The 14,751-nt window shown below is 40.5% G+C and overlaps 1 protein-coding gene across 6 annotated transcripts in view; it reads left to right on the top strand.

Annotated features, from left to right (window-relative positions):
• Positions 1 to 2,216: 2,216 nt before the first annotated feature.
• LOC139543991 (serine/threonine-protein kinase MARK1-like) overlaps positions 2,217 to 14,751 on the top strand; it is a 78,209-nt gene continuing 65,674 nt past the window's right edge. For all 6 annotated transcript variants that reach the window (XM_071350673.1, XM_071350654.1, XM_071350636.1 and 3 more), the window contains exon 1: positions 2,217 to 2,940. In XM_071350673.1, coding sequence (XP_071206774.1) covers positions 2,890 to 2,940 — 51 coding nt within the window. In that variant the 5' untranslated portion in view covers positions 2,217 to 2,889. The remainder of the gene's footprint in view (positions 2,941 to 14,751) is intronic.

The following is a 14,751-nucleotide window of genomic DNA, read 5'->3' as shown; positions in this document are numbered from 1 at the left end:
TTACATTCGTATATAGAATTTAAAAGTCAGATGGATGTAGCAAACACAGACTTAAAAGGGGCAATCAAAATTGTGCGAGTTTGAGCATGTGTCCATTAGGCCTGTGGATTTGAATTAGATTGAGCAATAAAAGACCCACTTTTCTTCAATAGGCTGGGATCCGCACTATGCAGCTGTTGCAAAAGCGCATTTTTCACTGGCTGTCCATTGGTTTCAAAAACAATGATTGATAGGCAGCTTAAACTTTTTGAATTCAACCATTGGTTTAAAATACACACTTAGATTTGTGAACAGCCATCCACAACAATAACCCAAACCGGCTACGCGTGTGCACCATCGTGCATAAAAGTATTTTGTCCACACACCAAACGTTATCACAACACGCAGGTTAAAATATCAAAACAACTCTGAACCAATTATATTAATTTGGGGACAGGTCGAAAAGCATTAAACATTTATGGCAATTTGGCTAGCTAGCTTGCACTTGCTAGCTAATTTGTACTTTTTAGCTAGCTTGCTGTTGCTAGCTAATTTGTCCTGGGATATAAACATTGAGTTGTTATTTTACCTGAAATGCACAAGGTCCTCTACTCCGTCAATTAATCCACACATAAAACGTTCAACCGAATCGTTTCTAGTCATCTCTCCTCCTTCCAGGCTTTTTCTTCTCTTGACTTTATATTGCGATTGGCAACTTTCATAAATTAGGTACATTACCACCACTGACTTTGTCTTTCAGTCACCCATGTGGGTATAACCAATGAGGAGATGGCACGTGGGTACCTGCTTCTATAAACCAATGAGGAGATGGGAGAGGCAGGACTTGCAGTGCGATCTGCGTCAGAAATAGAACTGACTTCTATTTTAGGTCTTGGCAACGCAGACGCTTGTTGGCGTGCGCGAGCAGTGTGGGTGCAATAATTGAATAACAGATTTCTAAATGTATTTTACGACGCGAGCGGTGTAGTCAGCCTGTAAGGCGCAAATAACTAAATGAGCTATGTAGATATGCGCTATGTAGATATCAACAATACGTGATATCCGTATCGCCGTAGACTACACCACTGCTGTCATCCTTACCTCCAAGCGTTTATTGAAATTGGATAACCTTTGGATGCTGACAGCAGTCGCACCATTGGAAGACATAGCTTGGACTAGCCTACAAAAGCCTTTTCCTGCGATCCGTCAAACACATTTGGTGTGTCATCATGGTGCTCAGACTCGCTCAGGTGGAACAAATATAAACTTGCACTTTTTTTTCAATGCTGATTTGAATGACATTGAGAAAACAGAAGTGTCAACAATTTTTTTTCCGCAAACATACTTTCTGAATTTCAAAGTAGTCTAGTTTTTCAAAGTATCTAATCTGTTTACAATATTTCTGCTGGTAACGTAACGGATTATAGTTACCGTTTAAGTAATCCCTTACATGTAACGTTAATGTAATCCGTTACTCCCCAACCCTGCCTACAGTAACCTACAGTGTAAAACATTGCCATTCAAACAGTGTTGAAAAGAGAAAACAGAACATTCTGCTCCATTGTAAAGTGCAATTGTGCCAAAATATTTGAGCGCAACTAAGCACATTTCATTACCTTGTAAATTACACATAGGACCTGAAATCAAATCTTATTTGTCACATGCTTCCTAAACAACAGGTGTAGACTAACAGTGAAATGCATACTTACAGGCCCTTCACAATGCAGAGGGGGAAAAAATGAAATAATAGGAAAACAATGAGTAACGATAACTTGCCTATGTACACGGGGTATAAGAAATGTAGCATAACATAGGATGGTGACATTGGTGGGAAAGGGAATAGGGGATACCTAGTCAGTTGTACAAATTAATGCAAGCATATGGATTCAGTCTCAGGGGTGTTAAGGTACAGCATAAAGGCAAGTTTCCATTATCAATGCAGTTCCCGAAATAGAAACGCTAGATGGCAACATTGGCATGTTTAACTAGTTTTTGACATTGCAAGTAAGACGATAGTCCTAGGTATGGCTTTTTAGTTCTGCTATTACTAAACTATGTGATAATATTACTTGTATTTTTTATGTATGTATACGAAGTCGATGCATTTGACCAGGAATCAATGACCAATTTGCTTAGAAATTATGGTATGCCTACAAATAGGCTACTTCGAATGTTTAGGAAGGTCATAATTTAAATCGAGATGATTTTCCACCCAAGAATGATGATCATTATGATGCTTTCCAAAAGGTTCGCACATGCAGGCATATCATTGGCAGCATAGGTCAACAATCAAGAACCTTCTCCTGCTATTACAAAGACGTCATCATCATAAACATTTTCTTTAATTCTTCATGAAAAAAAATCCCTCCCTTTGATCCATGTTACTCGATCCCTCTCTCGCCACCTGGCGTTGCTACTGTCATGTTCTTTCCTCTTACAGCGTTGCGAAGGAATATTTTTTTGTTGTTGCTTGCGTTCTATAAAAGATATTCCATGAACATTGGTTGTACAGCCTGCACGAATCCTAGCCGTTTGGGAGGAAGAATGAAGGTCGCTCCTGTGTAGGGTGTTCATTTTACTACTATTCCCCCATCTCGCGTTCCTAGTGTGTGTCAGCCCATCTATCAGGGTGGATCAATGCTGGATTCTCTGCTTCATACAAACTCCTATCCGTTCTCTCGGCCCGCTACACTCGCTTGCCTCGTACCCGGGGGCGCATCTATCAGCATAGATAGCCCTGCGCTGGCTCCAAGCGGGCCTTGAGGTAGATATGCTGTAGTTTGGAATACTGCGGTTTGGACGGTCGGGTTGGAAATGCCGGTGGTGTAAAAAAGTCAAATTCATATTTTCCCTCGTCGCACTGTTCTCGGCGGCTGCCAAGCTCGGTGCTTAGCGGCCTGTACACACAAAATGTCGACCAGAACGCCATTGCCCACTGTGAATGAGCGTGATACAGAGAATGTAAGTATCCAATGTATATTCTTCCCTATGGTCTATATTTTTCTAATGACGATATAATTTTTTGCTAAGTGTGTTTGGTGATGCGTGTGAATCATAATTAAACAAAAATTGGGCTTGTCTATGTAACCTATCGGTCAGCAAGCTAGCGGCATAGCCCGCTGGGGCAATGGGGATTTAGCTAACGTTACCCATCTTCTGCCATTGTCATTTTATAACGTTTGCGCATTTGAAATCGTTCGTCGGATCAAATTTTACACATGCCATTGTAGACTATCGTAGCCTACACATAAACATTCATATCTGTAGTAACTAGAATTGTGCCATGTCTGCGTGGAAGACTGCGTTCTAAATGATGCTTTCGGTTATCTATGTATGGAAACCGTATTCTACAAATCAGATACAATGTTGCGTTATGTGTAGGTCGGTTCTCGCTGATTATAACAACTAGAGTTACACGGTATTTCAATTTCTGGAGGAGACCGCTGTTAAAATGTGCCATAGTATAGGACAATTGCTATTGTTAGCCTACTGCAACATTATATCTAGACCATGTCCCCTTATCGATGATGGCATGCAGTTCAAAAGCTGTGACTCAACTTTGAGATCATGGTAGGCCTACGTGCGGGAAGAAATCCATCTCAGCAGGCCGTCTCTTAGTGCTTTGAATGATCATAGTCTGTCGTACGTACGGTCGTTGATGACAAATTGTGAATTATGCATTTTGCTCAGATTTTTAAGAAAATGAACATGGCTTTCGGGTAGTTGTTACAGGTGGGCCTAGTTGTTACATACATTTGTTGACTTGCAATTTAATGATTGGTATATATCCATTCATTCTTTAAGAATATAACTCATAAATGCTTCATGAGTTCAACTGTCTTTACCCCCAAATATAAGCTTTTCCTCCTGTTTGTAAACAATGTCACTGTTAAACACTATGAAAACATGGAACCATTATTTTGAGCTCATGGATGGTCAGTCTGCTTCCACATAGCCGTATATGAATTTTCTCAGCAGATGTGTACCAAAACATTGCAAATATTGCTATGATGTTGTAAATCACAGCTGGCCTGGTACATTTTGCATCCTCGAGCCATTCCGAGTGAACTGTTTCAATTACTCAATATTTTGGACAAAAACGGACGCATGTAACTAAGGCTAAGAATGTCAATGCAATCAAACTAACAAGGGCAATGATCACAAGTCAGACATAACGTGGCTAATTAGCTAGCTAGCTTATCTATTCATGTAGCCATTTATTTGGCAAGCTAAGAACACGGAGCCTAACCCTTCCTGGTTACAGCTAGAGATTCAGGTGTCATTTTGTTAGCTGACCAGGTCCGAACTTGAACGACTGTTATCCACAGTTGGCATATCTCTCATATCTCGTCGATCAAATGGGCGGACAGGCAGACAAGTTCCCATTCAGTTGTCAAAACGTAGGTTGTGACCAATGATGTATATAAATCCTGGATTACTGATGCTATGTATTGGCCATATTGACACACCCCAGTAGGCGCAGTCCTCCATTGGAATGGATGGAATTCTACATTATTTAAATTAAATGTTTTTAAAGGCAAAATGAAATATATATATATTTTTTGGTGTGGACAGTAGCATTAGTAATCTCTAAAAAGAACTTTAAGGTATTTTTATTTGAATGTTGAGCTCACATAATTTAAACATATGCATTAAGGTGTCTGTAATAGAATAAATGTGGCAATGTAGACATTTATAAATGCGTTTCTATAGCTTCCAACAAATTTCTTTACAATGGTGGGGGAGTGCCAAGGAGGCATGGTGTCATCAACACAGCGCCCCCTGGCAGTCATCTAGTGTGTGTATAAATGATTGGTTGGGACAAGCATGCATTGACATTTTACATTTAAGTCATTTAAATGGCGCTCTTATCCAGAGCAACTTACAGGAGCAAAAAAGGTTCAGTGCCTTGCTGAAAGGCACATCGACAGATTTTTCACCTTGTCGTCTCAGGGATTCGAACCAGCAACTTTTCAGTTACTGGCCCAACTCTCTTAACTGCTAGGCTACCTGCCGCCCCTCAGGCATGCTGCAGAAGGGCGAGCAAGTTACTATTCGTTATCATTAGTCAGTGTAATTTTGACGGCCAACTACAAGCTAAAAAGTTTCAGAGGGCTTATCTACTGTTCCCTTGTTAGATTTTAGCTCCTCTCTCTCTGGCTAACATTAGTTGTTGAACTTGTTGTTGATATGCATAGGCCACTGAGGGTTACAGTAGCTAGCAAGAACTTCAATTAATTTATACAGTTAGCATATCGCTTGCATTTGAAAATTCACTCTGGCTATCTTCTCTGATTTCAGAGCACTAATAACTAATGAATTTACGAACGCGCAACACCAGCTGAATATGGCCGGTGTCAGTAAACAGGCCAAAAAAGTAATAGTCACGAACGCTCTAGATAACATGTAAACAGCCTAGCTAATCATGGTCAGAGTGAGGTGTTCTCTCATTTGTCTGTAAGTAGCAAGCTAGCCAACTTTAACTTTATTGCTTTAGAATTTTCACATGCCTTACTCTACGTCATTCCCAAACATTCTATGAAAACGTGAAAATGACTAAGTGCTTGCTTGTCAGAAAATGTAAAAAAGTGTTATATTATTCCTGGGGGTGTGTATGAGCAGATATTTTAACAAGATTTTATGTTGCTAAAACGCTTTCAGTTGGACTTTTAATAATGAAGCCAGTCAAGTTTTTGAACTGTTACTGTTTCAAGGTGTTTGCGATTGTGCATGTTTATGAATGACTGTTGGATCACGTGTAAAGCTTAATTCAGAGTCCACGGAAGCAGACGCGATAGTCCGGTGTCCCATTGTGACATAGCTACGAGGCTCTGAGACAACTGTCCGCGGGGGACGCAGCTCCCCAAAATTCCCAACCAACGCTACTTCGCATACGCGGCTTCTATTCATTTGAATGGGCGGCGCTTAGAATTAGTATGAAAGCCAATGGTCGAATATATCATATGAAGCAAAACTCGTCATACCAGCTGTATTTCTGCCTGCTTGAACGGCGAATAGCTCAGATACACATGAAAATATAAAATTACCCAGGGAGCTAACTTCACTCGGAGATACACCCATTTTGAATGTTATTGTGCATCTTTCCTTTTAGGCCTTCCAAATAGTAGACTGACTTGTGAGAATAAAGGTATTGTGGAGATTTTCTAAATTTTCAGAACCATTCTGTCATTCTTTTGGAATGTCACATGACACAGTGGTTGTCAAATCAATTGGTGTGGTTTAAAATTAGATCTAATAGGCCTACAACTGGTATCGATCCACCTAGACTGGGTCAGCAATATCTGCGGACTGCTTTTTGGCATAATTAATTTGGTTTAAGGCTGGGCGGTATACCGTATTTTATGATATACCGGTATTGATGCAGGGACCAGTTTTGGATTTGACTTTACCTTCTACATCGGTATTTGAATGTTTGGTTTGTTAAATGTTATACGCTATGTGTAATGTCAATTTTTATAGTTTACTTCACTAATTGAGTCATTTCTTTCCGTGCCACTTTCCACACAGACCTAGCCACACCCCCTGTCACTCAAGCATCTCATTTGACATTCCTCAACCAGGAGACACTGCAGTCCAGTCTGCATGATCAATGCAGCACATGCAACAATGTTGACGAAAACAATGCTGTTTTCACTTTTCTTAATATAAATCCACTAGCGTTCTATAATGACACTAAAGGTTTGTGTTTCTTACATCAGCAAACAGCTAGTTTGTCTTTTCTTAGCAAAATGCCCAAAATCTTGAGACCCTAATTGTTAGCCGCTCATGCTAATAGCTAACTAGCTAAAAAATTTATTGAGTAAGAGCAAACATAGCTCGCTAATACAGCCTGATAATACAAGTGATGGTGTAGACCTAAATCAGCATGTTGTTTGTGCAACAGTATCTTCTCAATCAAAGAGGAATATGCAACGCAATAATATGTTAGCTACATGAAGTAGCTAAGAGAACATGCAATGTATCCAAAGCTTATAGTGTCCCCTAGAAAACACTTATCAACACTTTATTTCCTACTATGTCACAATTACTCTTCCCTGGCATTTTAATTCATTGATATCTCAAACACTGTATTCAAAGTGCCCACTATTATATTCTAACTATAGAATTAGAATAGTTATTTTATTTCCATGATTCCAACAATTTTGCTCTAATTAGCAAGTCAAATCGCAATTGCAACATTTGGTTAAAAATAAGTCCTACGTGGCAGTGTGGAAATTCTCTCAATTGAGCAGTGGTGTAAAAATACTTTCAAGTACTACTTAAGTCGTTTTTTTTTGTTATCTGTCCTTTTACTATTTTTATTTTTGACTACTTTTACTTCACTATATTCCTAAAGAAAATACTGTACTTTTTACTTCATGCATTTTCCCTGACACCTAAAAGTACTCGTTACATTTTGAATGCTAGCTGGACAGGAAATGGTCCAATTCACGCACTTGTCAAGAGAACATCCCTGTTCATCTACTGCCTCTGATCTGTAGGACTCACTAAACACAAATGCTTTGTTTGTAAATTATGTCTGAGTGTTGGAGTGTGCCCCTGGCTATCCGTAAATAAAAAAAGAACAAGAAAATGGTGCCATCTGGTTGGCTTAATATAAGGAATTTGAAATGATTTATACTTTTACATTTGATACATAAGTAAATTTGATCAAATACATTTACTTTTGATACTTAAGTATATGTAAAACCAAATACATTTAAACTTTTACTCAAGTAGTATTTTACTGGGTGACTTTTACTTGAGTCATTTTCTATTAACGTTTCTTTTTACTTTTTACTCAAGTATGACAATTGGGTACTTTTTCCACCACTGCAATTGAGTGCAGGAAATGCAGAAATGATAAAAGTGCTGAAATTTGTTTTGGTTGAATTGAACAGTATAAAACAATCAGAATGGAGAAAGACACATTGAAATCACTTAGAATGTATGTGTTACTACTCTAGGATCACTCACTACCCATAAAGCAAATGTAGAACTTTTATTATTCAAAAACTAAAAATACCATCAAATTTTTTATTTTATTTTTTAAATACCGTGATATAAGATTTTGGCCATATCGCCCAGCCCTAATTTGGATACAAAATCTCTTCAGTCAACCATCAGTGGGCCACCAAAAATTGTATTTAGCAAATGCATCCCTTGACATTTTCACAAGCAAATAGGCCCAACCCTTGATTGCTGTGGTCTATGCACTGCTCATTGAATGAATGACATTCCATTCCATGAGCGCCACATGACTTTACATATTTTTTTAGTAAAGCTATACCTCACTTACATTATTATATTGTCTGTCTCTTGTCTGCTTGTTGCCTCAATAAAAGATAGATTTAATGGCTGACTAATGAAATAAGTTAATACATTTAAGCATGGCATGCCACATGGAAAAGCTAAGTGCTACTGCCCTTTCTCTGAGGTATTGATCAATGCTGTCAGGAGGGAATTATATATTAGTAGCAGGCTACAGTAGTTCTGAACAGTGCATTCTTCTACACAGCTTTGTTGTTTGTTTTGCTATCATTCCATATTCATTTCTTGGGACTAAGGCGGGTAAGAATTTCATCCTTGAAATACACATTCATTTCCTACATTGAGGTAAGCTAACGTTGAAAAGGCAGGCATCAGAAGCGTAGTTTCTCTTGGCAGCTATCACATTTCAGTTATGTGTTTGAAATGACCAGCTTATGTCTGGGGAAAGCCAGTTGAAAATGGGAAAGAAAGTGCTTTACTTCATTTCTGATTCCAGAACGAGTTGTTTGTCAACTTACTGTAAAATACTGCACTGAAAGAAAATGGGTTTTTGAAGACATGCAAGTTGACAGAACTGGGTCCTCTTTCCTCTTAACTGCAGTAGCAGGGCCGATTTCCATTACAATCCAGTTAAGTGCCCTATTACTAGACATTGTGTAATGCTGAAAAATACATAGCAAATCAATGTCTTTGAATATTATTGAATGTTCAGCATAATAGTCGGCTAATGGATTAGTATCTCGATGCTGCTGTTGAAAGAATCAGGGCACTGTTCTATGTAGTGAAACGTGAATTCCTAAAGGAAATTATAACTGTTCAAGACTGCTTGGAATAAGTTTGGGGGGCATTTGCTTCTTGTTTGTGTTAAATCTTCTAGGAGAGCCTGTATTAGAGTAATGTGATTAAATGCAGGTGAAAAGTCTCTTGGACCTGTGTTGATGAGTATCTGACTGTAACTTGTCTGGGCCAGGTAAAGTAGCTTGACTGTCTTCAATACTCACCCCCCCACATTGAGTCATTGTAACTGCATTTGCCAAATATCTGCCTCTCTCCACATATTAAAAGGTATATATTGAGACGGAAATAACCTCATCAAATATTTATCAAAAGCAGGACAGCATTGGTAAGAATTGACAAATGTGTTTTTAAATTCCAAGGGCTTCATCATTTTGTATCACTTTATGGTATGTATAAAGTTTCTTCCTGTGCATAAATGAAACCTTTGGTCTTGCAACACAAATTATGATAATAAATCAGAAGAAAATTATCCTCGGGGGGGGGGGGGGGGGTAAAGGTTGCCATTTTCCATCAGATTGGCATAAAGAAAACCTCCATGTTGTGTAGTTTTAGGAGGACTATCTTGCCTCTGCTGACGTCAGACCGCCCATTGTTGCTGCAGGCAATGCACTACTACTAACAGCCCTCCTGCTGTAAGGAACCAGTAACTCTCCCCGTAAAGAAAGTGAAAGTGAGGGAAAGAGAGAGGAGTTCACTGAAGCTTACCATATTACTACTGCGTGGCCTTTCAACCGGCCCAACAATTGCATAACAAGCGTCAAGGGGTGCGAGAAAGGAGTGAGGCTTTCTAAGAGGCAGGCCGGGGGGGGGGGTGGGCTAATGTACCTTTCTGGAATGCTGTGTCCAGGCAGTGCGCTCATTGTCACACAAATGCTGGAATTTTAGTGGTGTCATCGCTGTTCGTAAAAAGCACCATAGGAAGAGCCTCTGGTGCACCTACCTGCTTTCCAGGAAAGGAAACCGAATCCAGTGACTCCTCGGTGACTTTCACTGCGGTCATCTGGATAGCATGAAAATAACATAAAACCATTAACAGGTATTCGCATGTTTATTGTTAAGGGTATGGTTTGTCAAGAGTCTCTACATTGACTGGCTGTCTGAATGAAGTTCTTTCCCTGGGTTAGGCTGATAACCACGCTAACTATTTCCTTCTCTAGTTAGCCAAGGAAAGGGGGATACCTAGTCAGTTATACTGAATGCCATAATCCACGTCTTTGGCGCACGGGGAACAGTGGGTTAACTGCCTTGCTTAGGGGCAGAACAACAGATTTTTACCTTGTTAACCTTTTGGTTAAAAAGATTGACTCATAACTAGGGTTGCAAAGGGTCAGAAACTTTCTGGTAAATTTCTGGAATTTTAGGAATTTTGCTTAAATTCATCCAAGTTAGCTTATAATGGTGAACCTTTTTTGTGGGATACACAAGGCAATTCTAGGTCTTATGGCAGATTTTGGTTAAACTATTAGAGGTAGACCGATTATGATTTTTCAACGCCGATACCGATTTATTGGAGGACCAAAAAAAGCTGATACCGATTAATCGGCCGATTTTTAAATTGTTTTTTTATTTGTAATAATGACAATTACAACAATACTGAATGAACACTTATTTGACCTTAATATAATACATCAATAAAATCAATTTAGCCTCAAATAAATAATGAAACATGTTCAATTTGGTTTAAATAATGCAATAAAAGTTTTGGAGAAGAAAGTAAAAGTGCAATATGTGCCATTTAAGAAAGCTAACGTTTAAGTTCCTTGCTCAGAACATGAGAACATATGAAAGCTGGTGGTTCCTTTTAACATGAGCCTTCAATATTCCCAGGTAAGAAGATTTAGGTTGTATTTATTATAGGAATTATAGGACTATTTCTCTCTATACGATTTGTATTTCATATACCTTTGACTATTGGATGTTCTTATAGGCACTTTAGTATTGCCAGTGTAACAGTATAGCTTCCATCCCTCTCCTCGCCGCTACCTGGGCTCGAACCAGGAACACATCGACAACAGCCACCCTCGAAGCAGCGTTACCCATGCAGAGAAAGAGGAACAACTACTCCAAGTCTCAGAGCGAGTGATGTTTGAAAAGCTATTAGCGCACCCACTAGCTAGCCATTTCACATCGGTTACACCAGCCTAATCTCAGGAGTTGATAGGCTTGAAGTCATAAACAGCGCAATGCTTGAAGCATTGCGAAGAGCTGCTGGCAAAACGCACGAAAGTACTGTTTGAATGAATGCTTACGAGCCTGCTGGTGCCTACCATCGCTCAGTCAGACTGCTCTATCAAATCATAGACTTAATTATAACATAATAACACACAGAAATACGAGCCTTAGGTCATTAATATGGTAGAATCCGGAAACTATCATCTCGAAAACAAAACTATTCTCTCAGTGAAATACGGAACCGTTCCGTATTTTATCTAACGGGTGGCATCCATAAGTCTAAATATTCCTGTTACATTGCACAACCTTCAATGTTATGTCATAATTGCGTAAAATTCTGGCAAATTAGTTCGCAATGAGCCAGGCGGCCCAAACTGTTGCATATACCCTGACTCAAATCAAATCAAATCAAATTTTATTAGTCACATACACATGGTTAGCAGATGTTAATGCGAGTGTAGCGAAATGCTTGTGCTTCTAGTTCCGACAATGCAGTAATAACCAACAGTAATCTAACCTAACAATTCCACACTACTACCTTACACACACACACAAGTGTAAAGGGATAAAGAATATGTACATAAAGATATATGAATGAGTGGTGGTACAGAACGGCATGGCAGATGCAGTAGATGGTATAGAGTACGGTATATACATATGAGATGAGTACTGTAGGGTATGTAAACATAAGTGGCATAGTTTAAAGTGGCTAGTGGTACATGTATTGCATAAAGATGGCAAGATGCAGTAGATGATATAGAGTACAGTATATATACATATGAGATGGGTAATGTAGGGTATGTAAACATTGTATTAAGTGGCATTGCTTAAAGTGGCTAGTGGTACATTTTTACATAATTTCCATCAATTCCCATTTTTAAAGTGGCTGGAGTTGGGTCAGTATGTTGGCAGCGGCCGCTAAATGTTAGTGGTGGCTGTTTAACAGTCTGATGGCCTTGAGATAGAAGCTGTTTTTCAGTCTCTCGGTCCCTGCTTTGATGCACCTGTACTGACCTCGCCTTCTGGATGATAGCGGGGTGAACAGGCAGTGGCTTGGGTGGTTGTTGTCCTTGATGATCTTTATGGCCTTCCTGTGACATCGGGTGGTGTAGGTGTCCTGGAGGGCAGGTAGTTTGCCCCTGGTGATGCGTTCTGCAGACCTCACTACCCTCTGGAGAGCCTTACGGTTGTGGGCGGAGCAGTTGCCGTACCAGGCGGTGATACAGCCCGACAGGATGCTCTCGATTGTGCATCTGTAGAAGTTTGTGAGTGCTTTTGGTGACAAGCCGAATTTCTTCAGCCTCCTGAGGTTGAAGAGGCGCTGCTGCGCCTTCTTCACAACGCTGTCTGTGTGGGTGGACCAGTTCAGTTTGTCCGTGATGTGTACACCGAGGAACTTAAAACTTTCCACCTTCTCCACTACTGACCCGTCGATGTGGATAGGGGGGTGCTCCCTCTGCTGTTTCCTGAAGTCCACAATCATCTCCTTTGTTTTGTTGACGTTGAGTATGAGGTTATTTTCCTGACACCACACTCCGAGGGCCCTCACCTCCTCCCTGTAGGCCGTCTCGTCGTTGTTGGTGATCAAGCCTACCACTGTAGTGTCATCCGCAAACTTGATGATTGAGTTGGAGGCGTGCATGGCCACGCAGTCGTGGGTGAACAGGGAGTACAGGAGAGGGCTCAGAACGCACCCTTGTGGGGCCCCAGTGTTGAGGATCAGCGGGGTGGAGATGTTGTTACCTACCCTCACCACCTGGGGGCGGCCCGTCAGGAAGTCCAGGACCCAGTTGCACAGGGCGGGGTCGAGACCCAGGGTCTCGAGCTTGATGACGAGTTTGGAGGGTACTATGGTGTTAAATGCTGAGCTGTAATCGATGAACAGCATTCTCACATGGGTATTCCTCTTGTCCAGATGGGTTAGGGCAGTGTGCAGTGTGGTTGCGATTGCGTCGTCTGTGGACCTATTGGGTCGGTAAGCAAATTGGAGTGGGTCTAGGGTGTCCGGTAGGGTGGAGGTGATATGGTCCTTGACTAGTCTCTCAAAGCACTTCATGATGACGGAAGTGAGTGCTACGGGGCGGTAGTCGTTTAGCTCAGTTACCTTAGCTTTCTTGGGAACAGGAACAATGGTGGCCCTCTTGAAGCATGTGGGAACAGCAGACTGGGATAAGGATTGATTGAATATGTCCGTAAACACACCAGCCAGCTGGTCTGCGCATGCTCTGAGGACGCGGCTGGGAATGCCGTCTGGGCCTGCAGCCTTGCGAGGGTTAACACGTTTAAATGTTTTACTCACCTCGGCTGCAGTGAAGGAGAGCCCGCAGGTTTTGGTAGGGGGCCGTGTCAGTGGCACTGTATTGTCCTCAAAGCGGGCAAAAAAGTTGTTTAGCCTGTCTGGGAGCAAGACATCCTGGTCCTCGACGGGGCTGGTTTTCTTTTTGTAATCCGTGATTGACTGTAGACCCTGCCACATACCTCTTGTGTCTGAGCTGTTGAATTTCGACTCGATTTTGTCTCTGTACTGAGACTTAGCCTGTTTGATTGCCTTGCGGAGAGAATAGCTACACTGTTTGTATTGTACTCTGCATGCAATGAACGCAAGAGGAGTGACACAATTTCACCTGGTTAACTTCTCTAGGATAGGTGGGACGGTAGCGTCCCACTTGGCCAAAATCCAGAAAAAATGTAGCGCGCCAAATTCAAATATATTACTATAAAAATCAATCTTTCATGAAATCACACATGAAAGACACCAAATTAAAGCTACACATGTTGTGAATCCAGCCAACATGTCTGATTTTCAAAAAGGATTTACGGGGAAAGCACACCAAACAATTATGTTAGCTCAGTACATAGCCACAGAAAAACACAGCCATTTTCCCAGCAAAAGATAGTCACAAAAAGCCGAAATAGAGATAAAATTAATCACTAACCTTTGATGATCTTCATCAGATGACACTCATAGGACATCATGTTACACAATACATTTGTTTTGTTCGATAATGTGCATATTTATATCCACAAATCTCGGTTTACATTGGCGCCATGTTCAGAAATGCCTCCAAAATATCCAGAGTAATTGCAGAGAGCCACGTCAAATAACAGAAATACTAATTTTAAACTTTGAAAGATACATGTTTTACACAGAATTAAAGATACACTTGTTCTTAATGCAACCGCTGTGTCAGAAAAAAAAATGTACGTAAAAAGCACACCATGCAATGATCTGAGACGGCGCTCAGATTTAACAACCTTTCTCCGCCATGTTGGAGTCAACAGAAATACGAAATTACATCATAAATATTCCCTTACCTTTGATTATGTTCATCAGAATGCACTGCCAGGAATCCTAGTTCCACAATAAATTGTTGTTTTGTTCGATGATGTCCATTACTTATGTCCAATTAGCTACTTTTGCTAGCATGTGTAGTACACGTGTTCAAACGCTCGAGCAGATGCAGGCAATCGTCGAACGAAAACTTCAAAAAGTTATATTACAAGTCGAATAAACTGGTCAAACTTAGTAGA

This window comes from Salvelinus alpinus, chromosome 2 (assembly GCF_045679555.1).
Source record: "Salvelinus alpinus chromosome 2, SLU_Salpinus.1, whole genome shotgun sequence".
Lineage (NCBI taxonomy): Eukaryota > Metazoa > Chordata > Actinopteri > Salmoniformes > Salmonidae > Salvelinus > Salvelinus alpinus.
This window is presented reverse-complemented; position numbering and strand designations above follow the sequence as displayed.